An 18349-nucleotide genomic window follows, 5' to 3' on the forward strand; every position below is an offset into this window, starting at 1 on the left:
GTGAGAAAAGAAGGATGAGTGATGCTCGGAGTGATGCATGATATTTCAGCGTGCAGTCTCTTCCCTCCTATTTCTAGTTGCCGCAAATAAAAAAGAACAGTATCCTTTCTTACTATAATTTAATTTTTTTTCTAAGTCTGTAATTGTAACTGGCTGTTACTCAAAAAGCAACACAACAAAAACAAGTGCTTTAGTTTTAACTAGCAGGCAGAGCCTTCTGCTTGTGCCGAGCAACTGCATGTGTGCTGGCCACTAGATGCTTTTCTGCAGTTTCATAGTCTACAGTGACCTGTCACTGCAGTGGATTTCATTTAGAGGGAGTGAAAAGTATTTGTATTCTTATGCAGAAAGAAATCTGTGCCTAATTTTAATCCTCTTTTTAAAGTAATTCCTTGCACAGGGCAATTAAAAAAACTTAGTTCTCACTTAGTGGTGAGCAAGCCCCCTAAGAATCCTATTTCGAACTTGGTAAGGGTTTTTTCTGCCTCTTTAGCTATAGGACAGCTCAGTGGTGTGTTTCCTCTTCTGTACATTGGTGCTTGTTGAGACTTTTAAGGGTGGGTTGTGGCACCTGGGGTCAGAGCTGCCCCTTATTTGGATGTTAACAGGCAGGGACGGGTTGGGAACAGCCCAGGTATACAGTCACCTCTGTTAGACGCTTCCTAATATATAACTTGTACTGCCCACTGCCAGCAGCCCTACTCTGGTTACTTGAGTGGCCGTCGGTGCAACTAAAGTTCACTGTTTGATTTAGAAACAGGACTGAGCAGTGGATCTCTGCTGCTGTTGGATGTGTACCCAGAAACATGTCTTATAGTTGGCTTTTTTGGCGTGTGATATCCCTGGACCGGCAGGGGCTGTGCAACAGCCCTGCTCTTGTCTTTGAGGATAGGCTTCATTCGAAAAAAATCCATCAACTCCAAAAAACTAACACAGCGCACCGTCCCCCCCCCCCCCCCCCCGCCTCCCCCTCCGCTCAGAGTATGAACAGCTAAAACCCGGCTTTGCAGAGTTTGGTGGGTTTGCAGCCAGCTTGCTGCTTGACTGAAGGTCCACCTTAAATGTCCGTAAACGAGTATGGAATCTGGCTGTGCCCCGGTGTAGTCTTACACCAGCCCACCCTGGTGTGCTCCTGCCTGGCTTCAACTATACAAAAATAGACGGCATCCACTACCTAAGATGTCATTGTAACATTGCTTATCTGAGGTGAAACTGAAGCCCTTGTCTTTGACGCTGAACAGCAATTAAGTGCCTAGTTTGCCTTTTAAAGGTAATTTGTTTCCCACATTTGTGGAGAGGGAGATGCTTGGGTTTGCTTCCTCAGCACTGAATTGTGGCTGTGGATATTTTGCTTTAGTTCACAGCTTTCACTTGAGGATTGGTTTCAATATCTGTTTTGTCTGCGACATTGTTCTACCACTTGAAACTGTGCTATAAAATTAAAAAAGTCACAGGCATTTTATTTTCTTCTGATTAACTTCAAAGTTGTGAAGCTTTGACATTGTTGTGTTTACAAATAAGCTTTGAGCTGATGACATGGCAGCATATGATACTCATTTTGTTAGAATTGAATGTGTCAGTAGTGCTAATGTCTTCCATACTTGGGTTTAAGGGATCTATCTGTTCATGCTTCTCTCAATATTGACTTTTTTTTTAAGATGAGTTTTAATGTTGGGTGGGTTTCCCTCTACCCCAACCTCAATGTTTTGTTATTAAGATAAAGTTGTCAAATATATCAGTACCATAAGTTCTCTAAATTCTAAATCCATGTTACCTGTTCCCTAGTTATGTTTCTTCCTAAGCTATGGAGGAAAACAACATGTGAGAAATAAAAGCACAATGACAGACCAGAGGAGGTTTTTGGCTGGTTTGGAGAGAGGGGAAGACAGCCAAAGAAAGAAGGCTTTCAAAGTGGCAGACAGTGCCTTTTGTTTTTATCATCTTTAAATTAAAACTCTAATCCTTTTCTGCAGGCTTTTCCTTGGATTTGGTCCTTGAATACTAAACATCATGAGCAACTACAGCGTGTCTTTGGTTGGGCCGGCTCCCTGGGGTTTCAGACTTCAAGGGGGCAAGGATTTCAATGTGCCTCTGTCTATCTCTCGAGTAAGTTCATTTGCTTCCTTTCCTGCATGTGTGTCTCTGTTATGTTGTGGCCAACCCACAAGCTTCAGACAAAGCCATTAATTACATATACTGGGGCTCAACTTGCCCTATGTCATGGGGAACTGTTTGGGATTGGAGGAGGGATTTGAGCTGGGAAAACAAATCTTTATTGTATGAAGGCTTCAAGTAAATTGTCTGAAGAAGGACTAGGTAATTTGAAGTGGTTGTTTTATCTGTATTTGTTTATGCAACAAACAAAAGAAACTACCCTTGAATTCCTTTCCCTGCTCCCATTCACAAAACAGAGATGCAGAAGTTGGAAACTGATAGGAAACAAGCAAGGCTTGTGCCAGGCTGAGCCTGTGCAGTTCAGATGGGAAGCAGTAGGAAAAAATCACTTGTATTACCCTTGTTTATTCAGCAGCTTTTAGCAGCATGGCGATCTTCTGGTGTCTATTACAAATCCCACTGCTTGCAATGAAAAGGTACTTAAATGACAGTAGTTGTAAATAGCAGTTCATCAATATGTGCCTGAGTGAACGTGCCAGTTTCTCATGAGTGTTTTATAGAGTATATGTTCTGAACTGGTATTCAAAGGATTTGAGGAACTAAGTCAAAACAAATATGATCCTTGTACCCAGGCATTGTCTAACTAGTTTCCTACTTTAAAACTGTATTTTCAGGGAAGGCTTGTCTTTCAGTGTGGGCTGAGTTTCAAAGCCTTTCTCAGATGGCTGAAGCACTTTGCACATAAGATACAGGGACAAATTTTACAATATTGAGTTTCTTGGATCATTGGAAATCTCTGGGTGAAGAAACTGGCTTCTGATGACTGTACCATGGCATCTTCAAATTCGAGTATCAGTGTGGAAGAATACATAGAAATGGCCCCTTCTTTGTCAGCAGCTCTCTTCCTCCTGCTTATTCATGTAGTTTAATGACAAAGATGAATTATTTTGTACACCTGTTGGGACTGCAGAATTGATACTGCTCTGGTAGATGGAGCAGGTTTCTATTTGGGTTTATGCATCATGGCGATATTTTTAGCTAATCTTAACTAGCGATTCAAACTCTGCCAGTTCATTTAGACTTGGCATATCCTATCCACCTGTGGATTTTGTTGGTGAAGACAAAATACAGTTTGGCTCTGCAAAATTCTTTTTATCTGGCTAAAATGGACTGGAGAGCTGTAGAAATTCTGTACAGATGACTGCAGTTGATATCTGAGACAAAAAGGGATTGAAATGCAGTTTATTCCTGAATTCCATGGACTTTCAAGCTAAACTGTACTTCAGTTTCCTGTTGAGTAGCTGGTTACTCATACACAAATGAGAAATTTGAACCGGGGATGCTGATAGCACTCTTCTGATTTGATGGTAGAAGGGCTTTGAAGACAAGGATTTGCTAAAGCATAGGCCTCTGTAGGGTCCTTGTGGGAGACAGTCACTAGCAGTTAAGCACTATAGGCTGTAAGCCATACTAAACAACCAGTTTCAGGAAAGAGTAATACTTTTTTGTAGAAGCTTCTGTTGTACTGGAGATCTAGAGTGCACTCCTGCTGTAAGCAGGCTTTCTATCTGAAAGAGGAAACATATGTTGAAATTAACCTAGACTACAACTTTGTTGCAGGAATCAAATATACTGTTGTGTGGAGTAGCCTGGGGGAATTGGCCTAAATAGCTACCTATAAAAGCCTCAGTTATGGGATTCCCTAGTGACAAATGTTAGTGCCCACAAGAGCAGAACATAGTGAAAGATGGGGACCAGTGTGGTTTTCAAACTTTATTTTGTGCATGAATGGGTGAAGAACAATATCCAATTCACCTGTTATTCCTTGGCACTGTTCCTCAGCTGACCTGTTTCTTCCTACTCACAGTGAAGAGCATGCAATATTAGACTGCCTGGTGCCTATTTTTTTTAACTCCTTTGGATCAAAAAAGTGCTTAGTTCTGGTATACCAGTCCAGCTTTGGCCTGATAGGTGGAAGAATTCAACACCATGTTCCTGGTATGCTAGAACAGTATGTACAGTTCATCCCCCCCAAGCCCTTCTTTTCCTGATGTAGCATAAATTCCTTCCTGTATCCAAAGGCTGCTAATTAAATTATTTTAGCAAAACAGTAATGAGACAGCAGAATTATGTTCCTTGGCAGAGAGGACTATTCGGTTTTGGTTTGTTTTGTTTTTAATTTGTCCTCTAGATGAATCTGGCTGGGTTACTGAGGGCTAATTTCCTGCTTTAGTTTAAACTTTTTGAAATTAAGTTTAAATAAAGTATAGTTTATGAAGCACAGATAATACACTGGTTTCTAAAGCTGTTTATCTAAATGATTCCTAATGATTTGAACAAATTAAGATCTCATGGTTTCTTGGAGAAAGTTTTTAGTAAGTTATTTGACTTTGTACAGGATGCAGCTTAAAAGGGTGTATTCCTTGTTGCCTCCGTAAGGTCAAATGAGCCTGTTTTGTGTTCTTCCGTTGAAATTCTTAAGGTTAACTAAGCTATAACAGGCTAACAGTAGTGCGGGGGTAGCAGTAACTTTTGAGATTTCATAAGCTGGTGTATTGCAGGCTAGTTGCAACATCATTATTATACAGTCACTTCCTAGAGCTCTCTGAGTGCTTTAAAGTTGCTCTGTATACTTAAACAGCTGTAAATATGTAATGGTAAGTGATACATTTGATGTTGGGGATATAGCCTTGTAGTTGGTACATGTATTAGTATAGGTGTATACTATAAATACACATAGTTATGTGTACATATATGACATATACAGTTAGTGCATATATCTATCCATCTATATATATATCAGTACAACTCAAAAGCAGGTGGTACTTATGTGTACTTGTATCTGGCTGGACTTCAACAGGGTGGCTTTTCCCAATCTTCTTCCTTGCCTGGTGAAGGCACTTGTCTGTGCTCTGCAGTCTCATTGCACAGGTCAGGAATTCAGCACTGGGAAGTTGATGCAGGTTGGGAGCAGTGATGGGAGTGTGATGGGCAGTATGGCTCTCATGAAGGAAGGGCTGGCGGGAAGGAAGTTGCTCTGAAAGTAATAAGGAATAAACGGTAGGTTGAGATTTATTAACAGCCAAATGTTAAAGTGTCTCAGGCCACTGTAGGGCTTCCAGGTAGTTAATTCTGGGGTGGTACTGGTATAACAAGACATTGCAAACTGTGAGCAGTTAGCCCACAGTGAAGAAGGTAGAAATTACTGGAGCCAAGGTATGCGAACACAGATTATTCTGAGTTGCTGCTCTTACTTTTTTTGTGTGGCACTTAATGTTGAAGAAGCAACTGTTTTCCTTATTCCTTCAAGACCTATGCTGTGGTGCAAAAACAAAACAAAAAAAATAATGCTAAGATGCAAGATTTATGATTTGGTGGCTGTAAAGTAGCTATTGTAGGAAATGATTAAGATTCAGACTTTTTCCCTGTGGAAAAAAAAAAAGCTCAGTGTTTCTCCATCTCTCTGTAATATATGTAGTCATGTGAAATGACATTTGTCATACTGTGATTGTTGTCACATGAATGAATGGATTGGTTCTGAATCAACACAGATGACTTAAAAATGATCTACTTAATAAGTAGTCTTCACTTCTGTCTGGTAGATTTGGGATGCATTGTCCCAACACTGAGTGTTGTCCACACTGCAAGAATTACATCATGACTCCTTGAAGATTCTCCTTGTTTCTCAGTTGTTTTCAAATAAAATTTATTTCCAGGTGGGGGGATGTTGTGCTAAACATCAGATGGGTCAGAAAAAAAGATGATTGCCAGTAATAATATATCTGCTGATATCCATATAGGTCTGTGGTCTTGGGTAAATCTCACTGACATGGGATATATTCAGTTTGAGACTAACAGTAGTCTGCACGTCACCTCCTAGATTTGTTTGCACAAGAGTTTTTTTCTCATTCAGTAGAAGAAACAAAGAAATGCAGTTTTGGAAATTAAGTACTTCATACATACTGCTAGGTAGGCTTCTTGAAGTAGCTCTTGGGCGCGCTAAATACTGTATTTACAGAATTTGGAGTTAACAGTATCTACAACATGATCTGTGTTATTTAGATACAAGACAGTAGCTTTTAAAACAATCTACACTTCTTTATAGTTTGAATTAACATTATATTTGCTTTAATTTTTTGAAAGCTGGTTAGTTCCCAATGCTTAATAAACATAACCAGAAAAAACTCAGTAAGCATGCCTAGCATTAGAATTGTCAAAGCTGCTGTCTTCTGCAGATTGAAATAAACAGTGTTTGGTATTGATGTTGTATTTGTTATGTTTGCATGACCTGTGAGAGGTTTCAGTATTTGTTCCAAATGTGTGCTTGATATGTTTGTAGCTTATCAAAATTTTTGTGGTGTAGTCTATAAATGATGCTTCTGTCTTTTATGGCAATGTTTACCACTGGAAACAAAGAAATACTGAAACAGAGTTGTTGTTAGAACAGTAATGTAGCCTATATGCAATATACTCTCCCACCTCATGCAAATAAATGGGATTTTTTCTTGTATTTTAAAGTTACTTTTCTGTTGAATCCTGGTGGCAACTCTAGCTTTTGTCCTTCAGAAGATGTTTTGCTATTTGTCTTTCTGCTCCTGTGGGAATTAAATAGAATACAGTCATGTTGAAAAGCTTGACCTGGATGACAATTCTGTTTTTCTATTACTACTTCTTTCAGTATGTTTTCCCCACCACCATCTTCTTTCTGGTTCGCTGATCACTTTGCTTCTTCAAAAAACCCAAACCAGACAAACATCACTCTCCCCCTTAGAAATAATCCCTTTTTTTCCCTGTGTTTTCAGTTTTCATTATTTCATCTGTTTCAAGTATGTTTTTCTGTGTTGAGGTTGCAATCTTATAGTTAATGGAAGACTCATGAAAATCAGTCAGCAAGCAGATGCATCCATGGAGTAGGTGGAAGAGCAGCACACCTTGGGATGAAGTAGGAATGCAAGTACAGCACCTCAGCTGCTCAATATTCATCCCACATGAGCATGCTGACATTCTTTATGCTGGTGTCAGAAGGTCACTATCAGAGGAATTGTCTCCTTTGCTTTCCCTCTTGTCCAGGTACATACATGGTTACCCAGCAAGCTGACCTCATGGATGGAGCATCTGTGATTGGTTTTTTTACTGTGGTTGCTTATTCAGGGCTTTGGCCCTTGGCCTTCTTATTAATATTTTGAAGCAAGCTGTTTTAAAGTCATTAACATCTGTGAAACGAGTGAGAAGAGAATAAAGGAAAACGCTGCTTTCAATGGACCTAGAGCATGTCAGCTTGACTGACTAGAGTCTGGCCAAATCTCTTGCTGTTTGTGTTAATGCTGTCATTTCAAGTAAAATCAAGTTTTGTGTAAATATGAAATGAGTTATTTTAATGGAGATCTGGGGAAATTATCTTTCAAGCAGGCATGTGAAATAGGAGAGAAACACTAGAACAACTGCTGTCCTGGCTGGTGGTAATTGTGTCAGTAACTTTATGCTTCACCCTGGAAGCTACCGAGAGTTACTAACTAAGCCCTAACTGGCAGCTGCTGGCATTGCTGTGCTGGTTCAGTTTGTAACTGAGTTGTGGTGGTTTGCACAAAATACAGCTGAAGATGTATTTCACTATTGCAACTGAGATGGATTGAGAACTGGCTGAATGACTTGAGTTCAGAGGATTATGATCAGTGGTACAGTCTAGTTAGAGGCCTGCAGGTAGTGGTGTTCCCCAGGGGTCAGTACTGGGTCCAGTCCGTAAAACTTATTCATCAGTGATCTGGATGAAATGGACAGAGTGTGCCCTCAGCAAGTTTGCTGATGATACAAAGCTGGGAAGACTGGTAGATACCCCAGTGTGCTGTGCTCCCATTCAGTGAGACCTGGACAGGCTGGAGAGTTAGGCAGAGGGGAACCTAATGAAATTCAACAAAGTGCTGAGCTCTCTAGTACATGAAAGACATGGAACTACTGGAGAAGATCCAATGGAGGGCTGTGATGATGAGTAGGGGGCTCAAACATGTCTTTTGTGAGGAAAGTCTGAGAGAGTTGGACTTGTTCAGCATGGAGAAGACATAAGGGCAGGTGTCAAGAGAATGGGTGTCAGACCCTTCAGTGATGCCCAGGACAAGGGACAACAGGCACAAACTGGAACACATGCAGGTCCATCAGAATATAAGAAAAATCTTCTTTACTTGAAGGGTGACAGAGCACTTGAACAGGCTGCCCAGAGGGACTGTGAAGTCTGCTTTTCTGGAAATATTCAAAACCCACCTGGACACAATCCTACGCTACCTGCTATAGATTCCCCTATTTTAGCAGCAGGGTTGAACTAGGTGGTCTCCAGACATCCCTTCTAAGCCCAGCCATTATTTAATTCTGTAACTTCTGGCACTGTCTGAGATGCTGTCAGACAGTTCAGTATTTACCCACTGATTCTTCTAGGGCAGCAAATGCTGTATTTTGCTGGAGCTATCAGTACTTATGTAATGAATGGGATTTGCCAAGACATCAAGAAGAAGTGTTACTCTCTTCTGTTTAATTCTGTTTACAAGATGTGGCTTACTGAAAAATATACTGAGAATGACAAATGAGCTACCAGTGCCAAAGTCTGTATCCTCTCTTCATTGAGTCCTGAAGGAGCAGAGGCTTTTCTTTGGATAATTAAAAAGCTCCCAGCTGCACAAGTGGTTTAATATGAGCAAGTGTTCTAAAAGTCCTGAGTGCTAGTTAATGCTTTGGAGTTTGCTTAGGGAGCTCCTCAGTTTAATTTGAACATGGAAAGAGAGGTCAGTTGGATGGATGTAATTTCCCAATTGCCTCTTTTCCCAGTCCTGTTTAACCTCTTTGTGCTGAAAATTGGGAAAAGTGCTATGTTTTCCCATACCATTTGTTTTTCTTCTCTTGTCTATTGTGTTGTGCAGTTTAAAGGATGACAGACTGGCACTGGAGGGGGCTTGAGAAGAAGGGAGGGTGCGAGGAAGAAGAGGCATAAGAAAACTGTCTGCCTCTTTTCTGTTTCTGACCTTATTTGTCAGACATCCTGCTCAGATGGAGTAGGAAGCTAACTTTTTAAAAATAGTTCCTCTACTGATGTCATCCCTGCAAAAGTGAAGCTGGCTATACTGGGAGAAAAAGGAACCAAAGAGCTTGTAGCTGAGGAATACCTGATGTGATGTGTGAGCACATTCTTTTTACATTAAAAAATGCTGTTGTTCTTTTTCCCCTTATAAGTGACAGTTTAGTTACAGTATGAGGAATACAAGCTAAATATTTCATGATGGAAAAACTAAAGTATTTGTTTGCAATGTCCATTTCTCAAAGACAGATGTAGTGAAAAAATAAACTCTGATTCGATGTTCAGAGCAGATGCAAAATTGGCAGTCCTTACAGAGACCAAAAGACAGAACCATTTGAATAGTAACCTCAAAAAAATTAGGCATGTTTTCTTTGCAAATATCTGGCCCTGGAGGCCTGACAGCTTCTGTCGACTTCCCCACCATTTGGAGATGCTATTTTTAGTGTAACTGTTTTTCTCATTATTCATTGGCCGATGGCTATCAAAAGGCATTGTGAGAAGAGACATGGTGTTGAAAGGTTTGTTTGGCTTTGGTATGAGGCCAGGAGATAACATTGTTGGCTTTTTTTTTTTAATTTGTTTTGACTTTGTAAGAATAGATTTCATATGTTATCAATATAAGGGAAAGTGTGAGAGAAAACTGTCTCTCATGTGCCTAAGGCAGTGGAAATATGGGAAAGAAGGTATTCTTCCTGCCAGTGGTCATAAAGAATGAAAATTGAGGCTGAGGTTTGTTTGAAAAAATATGAGGAATGGAATCATAGAATCATTTAGGTTGGAAAAAGACCTGTAAGATCATCAAGTCCAACTGTTAATCCAGCATTGCCAAGTCTACCACTAAACCATGTTCTTAAGTGCTACATCTACATGTCTTTTAAATATCTCCAGGAATTGTGACTCAACCATTTTCCTGGGCAGCCTGTTTCAATGCTTGATAACCCCTTTGGTGAAGAAATTTTTCCTAATATCCAGTGTAAACCTCTCCTGCACAACTTGAGACCATTTCCTCTTGTCCTATATCTTTGTTGGGAGAAGAAGCTGATCCTCATCTCACTACAGCCTTCTTTCAGGTAGCTGTAGACAACAATAAGGTCTTCCTGAGCCTGCTTTTCTCCAGGCTAAAAAAACCCAGTTTCCTCAGCTGCTGCTCATCAGACTTGTGCTGCAATCCCTTCACCAACTCCATTGCCCTTCTCTGGACATGCTCCAGCACCTCAATGTCTTTTGTATAGTGAGGGGCCCAAAACTGAACACAGGATTCAAGGTGTGGCCTCAGCAAAGACGAGTATGGGGGTATGATCCGTTCCCTAGTACTCCTGGCCACACTATTTTTGATACAAGCCACGGTGCCATTGACCTTCTAGGTCACCTGGGCACGCTGCTGGCTCACATTCAAGTGGCTGTTGGTCAGCACCTCCAGGTCCTTTTCTGCTGGGACACTTCCCAGCTGCTCTGCCCCCAGCCTGGAGCCCTGCATGGGGTGGTTGTGACCCAAGTGTAGGACCCAGCAGTTGACCTTGTTGAACCTCATACAGTTGACCTCAGCCCATTGTTCCACTGAATGTGTTTACTTCTAGGGGTGAATAAGAATAGAGACAGAAGGAAAGGAGGCCACTGCTAAAGCCAGTGTTACATAAGTCTTTGAATAACTCAGGTCTTCAGGGCAGTAACAGTAGTGAAAATATGACAGAGGTTAGGGTCCTCTTACTATGCAAGGTCCCGAAGCTGAATTTGCGAAGAGAGGTACTATCTTTTATTAGAATTGACGTGAGTTCCCTCCCTCTTTTTGTATTCATCTGCTTCATTCATCACTCACCTTTCAACACTGTCACTTAATGGGATAATGTTCCTCACACAGTAGCTTTTCATCTTTTGTCACTTCAAGACACCAGAGCAGTTTCATGTAGTCTCATGGGTATGCTGTGCCAAGTAGGGAGGTAGCAGGGGGACAAAGTAGCATGCTCTAAGTTGATGGCTGTATCATGATGCACGTTCTCAAAGCGGATTGGTAAGGGCTGCATCAATGGAATAAATTACGTTTTATGCCAAAACTACTGAGTAAGTAGCCACAGAGCACAGAGACTTGTAGGCCAGAAAATTTCAAGTAGAATAGTCCATAATATTTTTCCACTATGGATTATTATTGTAGTTGCTTTCTCATTCTGAATTAGTCCTTCAATGGAAACTTCAGTTTAAAAGTTAAGCTTAGTAAAGGTAAAAGCAGTAGATAGTTGAAATTATTTGAGCGTATGAATTCGTGCAACTGCTGTCAGCTGTGGTTGTAGCAAAGCCCTAAAGTAAAATCTAATGCCTTGTGTGAAGTCCTGTAGGCTAAAAAGTGGATCTTGCCAGGTCTCTAGTAGTCCTGTTGGAAAGGTCACATGCTTTGCATGTTAACTGGCTATGAAAGAAGCTTGACTTATCCTAGTCTATATTAAGGAATGACCTAACACGGTATCTAGTTTTTCCCCTAACAAGTAATAGAACATTGTGAAGTACTAATCATGGGAAGGCAACAGAAACTTTCATTTTATGTTAATTATTTCATAGTTCTTTTGAAGCTGTGACTAGTGATTTAGATCCCAAGCCTGGATTAATGTAGATGGTATCAATTTCAGAACAGTGAAACTCCTGGTTTGTTAAGCTTTTGTATTTATGAATGTAATTGGATCATCTTTAGTTGTTCTTACACCCCAAATTTTTTCAGACTATGGAGAAAATGATCAATGTGTTCTTAAGTGTGATGATGTATTAGTAGCAATAGCATTTGAGATTTTTAGAAAATATTTCTGTAGAACAGAGGCAGGCAAAAACAGTAAAGAATGTAAACTTGAGATGTGTTTTTGTTATTGAAAAAGATTGTATCACCTTGGTAGAAACTATCTATAGAACCTTTTTGTTCAGTACTCTTCCAGAAAATGAAAGGCAGCTTTGCTGTGCAAATGCTCCCTCTGCCAGGCAGAGCAGCTCAATCTCAGAGTTTATAGTGCATTCTGCTATTAAAGTTTTTTCTTTTTAATGTGCATGTTATACTTGACAAGCCAGGTGTAGTTCTGAGTCCAGTGCTGTTAGTAAGTGAAACTTTTCTTTTTTGTCTGTGAAATAAGAGCTCAAAATTGTTGGTGTGTGTTGTTTGGGTTGGGGTTTTTGTTTGTTTTTTTGTTGTTGGGGGTTTTTTTCTTTGTGGCGAGGAAGTGTGAGTCTCCTTTGCCAGTGATTTCTCTTCTCTTTGTGGTTCTAAACATAGCATTGCATTGTGAAAGACTTGGAGTGGTAGACTAATAGGATTGTTTCTCTTCAGCTTGCTTGTGTATCTAAGCAATACCTTCTGTGCTGTTCTAATTTTCTTTACCTAATGCCCTTAAAAGGAGGAACAAAAACCAAAGAAAACTAAACAAAAATCCAGTGGAGATCTACAAGCCAGAGAGCTTGTGCAAGTTGAATTGAGTTTGCTTTTATTAGACCGATAGGGAAATTGAAAGCTTACAAAACTTTAAACAGCAGTAATCACTGGCTGAAGAAGGTTGTCGGAAGAAACATATACTTGCATCTACATGATGGAGCTTAAAGCCAGCTCCACAGATGGAACTCTTTCTCCATTAGTGCTGTAAGCAGGGACACTAGATGGGACTGGTGCAGCAGAGGCTCACTCAGCCCACCAGGTTTGCCTGCAGGGGCTGGAGCTGCTGGTACAATAGTGGGGGCAGTAAGGTCTAAAAGTGGTGAAGCCAGACTTGCTAGGACATGTCTGTCAGTGCAGTAAACTGTGAAAACTACCTTCAAATGCTTATTACATTACAGCTTTTGTCAGCTACAAATACAGTCTATTCTCTCCGCTTTCTAGATGTTTTATTTTGACAACTGTCTAGAAAGAAAAGTAATTATAGCTGGGGTTTACATGAATCTCCTTTGAGAACATATTCAGTTTGTACATTAAATTAGTTTGATAGTGTGCAGATTGAGTGCAATCCTGTAAATGCTAAGAACCCAAGCCTTGGCACTGCAAAAACACTCAAGCAAAAGTGTAATTTTAGGCATATAAGTTGTTTTGATGACTCTTGCTTAAGGTTCAGCCTGAGTTGATGTACATCACTGCTCAGCACCCTGCAGTTTTGGGTCTTCTGACTGTTACCAGAATGAAAAAAGCAATAACTTTGGAGGAGGCAACTTTCCCAGACAACTTTCTGTTTCTCTCAAGGGTGCATTACCCATTGATTGATAGCCACAAGAGAACTGATTAGCAGAGATGTTTGTATGACATCCTGAGAACTCAAGTAGAAACAGACCTTTGAGTGGCCAGTCAATCTTCATCACTAAAACTATGGGGCTAACATAAAGTGGTGTTGTAGCATTTTGAGATAAGGAGTTTTTGTGTATTAGGTATGAAGTGACTTTACTACTCCTTGGTCTTGAAATGCTGTAGAGGTGCTCTATCCCCTTCTCTCTCTTTGCAATCTGCAATTACTGCACTCCTAAGCTACACATTGGTACCTCAGAACAGGTCCTTTTTTTTTTTTGTATAACTTTGTGAAACCATTGCTCCTGAACCACTGACTAAAATAATTAAGCATATTAACAAAATATAGATGTGTAGGTTATTTTGACTGAAAGAGTAAATTTTGTGTGTCTGTCTAGAAATGCAGCTCACTTTCAATGTGAAAACCAAAAGATGGTTTCCTTGAGGTGAGCACTTAAAGCTTGGAGGGTTGAATTCTTGCAGTATCTCTCAGGATCAAAACTACCTGAAAGGAGGTTGTAGCCAGGTGGGGATTGGTCTCTTCTCTCAGGCAAGCAACAGTAGGACAAGAGGGCATGGGCTTAAGCTCTGCCAGGGGAGGTTTAGGCTGGATATCAGGAAGAAGTTCTTTACAGAGAGAGTGCTCAGGCATTGGAATGGCCTGCCCAGGGAGGTGGTGGATTCTCCAACCCTGGAGGTTTTTAAGGTGAGACTGGACATGCCATGATCTAGCAATCAAAGTGGGGTTGGATTAAGGGTTGGACTTGATGATCTCAGAGGTCTCTTCCAACCCAACTGATTCTATGATTCTGTCACCATCCCTCTTATGTCAGAGGGAATGTGATACTCTCTGGACACTTGAATAGCTGCTCTATGGGAGTATTTTCTTCAGTTGGCACATCTACACTTGAACTATAAAATACAGAAACTACTGATTATTAAAACTTCAAGTTACATTAATTTGTTTTGATACCTGACCTGATGAAAACTGCAGCTGTTGCATTTGACAGCCCAGATCATTTTATAACTCTGTCCTGGATGGTGTGGGATGAAATAACTGGAAATTGCTCACAGGAAACTCTGTGCTTTACTTTGTAACCTACTACTGTTGCAGAAGGCTAAACTGCAGGCGTGTTCTCCCCTTGCTTCCTCCTCGCAAGTGCAAGGCACGCTTTTGGCATACTGATGGAGACACATGGGTGTAAGTACAGAGTTTTGGATGCTGTAGCCATTGGCGTCATCTGGTTCCTGACCTCACCAACAGGATGGAGTGCCTCCAGTGCTTCTGGTAACTCTGAATGCCTCCTCTGTTACTGCTGTGTACTTTCTTTTTAATTACATATCCTCATCTATGCCTGTTTGATTAGCTCAGTAATTCTCCCAATCCTACTTTTTGACTTCTGTTGCTTTTTTTAGTAAGGAACATATTCTCTGGCTACAAAAGGAGGTTTTGTAGAGATTCTCTTGTCCTGCTTTGCCCTGATGATGATTACCAAGTGTAAGTCAGCCCCTATCCTGCAGCATGGACTCACTCCTGTGAAAAATCTCCTGTATGACTTGGAGGAGGGCTGAATATAACTGAAAGGTGAAGCCTCACCAGAGGGAATGAACAAAAATACTATCCAGGGAAGAGGGATAAACATGAGCTTTGTGAAATGGGTGACTTCTGTGCTTCAGGAGAAGCATATGCTTGAGAGTGACAGCATGCAAATAGTTTAGATTAAATGCAATGATATTTACATAATATTAGTATCAATACTAGGAAACATAGTGCATAACAATGGGCATTACAAATTAGGAAATACCTCACTTTGGCTTTTTAGATAGCTCAGATTGAATCACAGTTGGTTTTCTAGTGCCATTTTTTTGAGTTTCAGCCAAATAAGTTTGAGTCTTTCAGTTTGTAGCCTGTTTTGGCACAAAGAGGAAGGTAGTTTTGCAAGAACACAGTTTGTACTGCATTCAAGTTTTTGCCCTTGCTTTTCATAGCCTGAGGACCTCTCTCTTACTGCTGAAGTAAGTCTGGCAGGAGTTTTTGCTGTTAGTGATCATGTAAGAGAAGTGCAGTTCAGGAGCAATTATCATTCGTGGCATTAACAGGATTTAGGATTCAAAAAGAATATGATGGGATAAGAATAAAGGGAATAATAGGAACTAGGTATCAAAAAAACCATCCGAAACTAAACAAAACTTACAAAACTATTAAATGTATAAATATGTTTATGAGGGAGATCAAAGTGACAAATGATGAGAGCTTTGGACTCTTTGTAGCAGATGGTATAAGTAGTTACAGCAATAGCTTGCCTCTGTTTTGAATTGCATAAATACTGCATTGTAAGTCTGTAGTCATCTTTTTTCTTATGATTTTTCCTTTCTGTGCCAGTCCTTGCCAGAGTGTAGTATGTCCTGGGTTTATTGTGCCCAGCACTGTGTTTCTGTTTAATCAGAAAAGCAGGGCTGTATGACAGTTTTTGCTTTATTGGTACAGTTGCAGGAAATGCTTCAGCATCAAGAAACAAGCTGTTCTTTTACGCTCTTTTATGAGCACTTGGATACTGCTGGATTGCTGAACAAGTGTAGACATCAGCAGCAGCACCACATGCATACTTTATGTTTCCAGCCCAAAAGGCACTGCCAGCTTCCTCGGGGAAAGTTCTGTAGCTGGCATTGTGTGTGAGGTGGCAAAATGGGTCTACAGGTGGTTTCTGACTTCCATTCTCCTGAGAGATGCTTGGCCACCCTGGGCATGTATATTCAGCTATGTATTTCAGCTGCCCCGTGTGTGGGGCTCTCTTTCAGAGCCTGCTGCAAGATATCCCTGCTGCTCTCCCAGGTTCACGGCTTTCTTCCCTCGGCTGCTTCAGGCTGTTCGGATTCATTAGAGCACAGAGTGTTTAGGTTTCATTTGACCATGAGCTGTTACAATGTCTTTACCAAGTAGCAACTTCGGTTTGATTTCTGTACAGCAATAAATGGAATCTAAAAACAAAGCGTTGGTTAAAAATCACACGTAAGATACCACTTTGGCCATCCTCGCACTCCTTTTCTTCCCACTGGGAAGAGTAAAGGTTGAGTTGTTGTTGAAAGGCTTGAACTAAAATGAAGCCAAAGTCTCAGTAATCAGAGAGGTCACAGTGCAGCACAACAGAGTCGAGTTTGTTTTGCCAGTTGCCCCGTAAGGAGGAGGAACTCATTTGAGATCTGCACCAGTAACCCCAGATGGACGTTGCTCAGGACCACCCATAACTGCCTTCAGCCTCGTTTTCTGTCTTCTGTGTGCTGTAATAATATTCCCAAAGCAGGCCTTCCAAGATTGCTTCAGTTGAGATTATAGTGAAACTCAGAGTTACTCTTGCTGGTGCTGTTTTTGAGTGTCACCATCACTGTGAAATTTTAGGAGGGGGGGAGTGTTGCGGGGACCTTGCATTTAAACTCTCAGGCCTTTACATTGATGTCCTTGTATTCAGTTCAGTTTAAATCACCAAAATAATCCTTCAGTGTTGCATTGAATACTCAATAAAAGTAAATTGGAAAACCTAGCAAAACCTCAGAGTGTATCTTGGCATTAGAATTGTGAGATTAAAAAACACTCCTTATTTCTAGGACCTGACTCATGATTTTTGAATGTGTGAGGGTGGCAGTGCTAGCTGGTCAAGTAGCACGATAAATTTTTCAGGACTTTTGGGCACAGAGCTGTGCCAAATATTTTTCTCATGTTTGGGTTTTTTTCCTAATTCCCAAAACAAATTTTTGCAGATCTCTTATAATCTGGATTGTGTGTGTAATTAAACAGACAACATGTCAAATTTCCAAGTTTCTGCAAATGGTGCATCAAATCCAAGTATTTAAATCAATTACATAGTTACCAGAGTGTTACTGACTGCCTAAAAGCTGTTTTGCCGGGACATGGTGTATGCAGTGTCATGTATATGTGGTAGAGGAAAGTGCATTACAGAGCAGCTGGCTTGCTAGGGATCTTCAGAAATAAACAGTACATGGCATGTGTGGTAGAATTTGACAGTGTTAGGAAAATAAGTAGGGCAAAGTGTCTGATTAATAATGGTGGCTCTAGCTTCTGGTGGCAGCATAGGGAAAGCAGAAGAGGTTGTGGCGGTAGCACGTGGAATAATTGAATAATTCTTCCTGCCTGCCAGGAAGCCCCTGGTGCCCTGAAACTCATTCAGAGAAGTCATAAGTGAATTATCCTCTGACAGATTGCACTCTGTGGGAAGTATTTCTATTAGTTTTTATGAGACATTGCAAGTTGCAGCGGGCCCAGAACATTAAAGGGTGGAGGAGGCTTTCAGTGGAAGTGTATGGGAATTTCCTGCTCAGGACTTCATTGAACACTGGGATGTGGGATGCCATGGGCAAGGAGCCAGGATGTCACCCATCATGCCATGGGGTCATCTCTGGCAGCATGAGGAGGAGGAGTGGGCAGCTGGGAGTATTGGCCTTGTAAATTTCTTGGATGTGACTTGCCACAAACACTGAACAAAGTCTCTCCCTGCTTTAAAATCAGAATTAAAGTGCTAATTTATTTTTTCCACTTACTGAACATGCAGGTGTGAACGAGCTGCCTAATGCCCTGTTTGGTGCAGTAGTGAAATAATGAGGTTGAGAGTGGTGTATGGAAAGCAGTGGGTGATGTGCCTATTTCCTACAGTATATCCAGATGAAAAAGATGAACAGATACACTTATTTCTGTAATTTGCCCATTATGAGCATGCTGATTCCAGACTTCTGTGCCGTGTGGAGTAAGCCCTTTAATGAAGAAATTTTTGAGTTTCCTTTGTCTTTCAAGAATTCACAGTATCAGGGAGACTCCACAACCTCTCTGGGCAGTATGTTCCAGTGCACGGTCACCCGTACAGTAAAGAAGTTCTTCCTCACATTCAGGTGGAACTTCCTGTGCGTCAGTTTCTGCCTGTGGCTTT

General features: G+C 40.8%; 1 protein-coding gene across 10 annotated transcripts in view; it reads left to right on the forward strand.

The window, feature by feature from the left end:
* Positions 1-18349, forward strand: part of PDLIM5 (PDZ and LIM domain 5) — a 131078-nt gene that overhangs the window by 6588 nt on the left and 106141 nt on the right. For all 10 annotated transcript variants that reach the window (XM_071555871.1, XM_071555870.1, XM_071555873.1 and 7 more), the window contains exon 2: positions 1974-2106. In XM_071555871.1, the coding sequence (XP_071411972.1) occupies positions 2011-2106 (96 nt within the window). In that variant the 5' untranslated portion in view covers positions 1974-2010. The remainder of the gene's footprint in view (positions 1-1973; positions 2107-18349) is intronic.

Source organism: Pithys albifrons, chromosome 5 (assembly GCF_047495875.1).
Source record: "Pithys albifrons albifrons isolate INPA30051 chromosome 5, PitAlb_v1, whole genome shotgun sequence".
Lineage (NCBI taxonomy): Eukaryota > Metazoa > Chordata > Aves > Passeriformes > Thamnophilidae > Pithys > Pithys albifrons.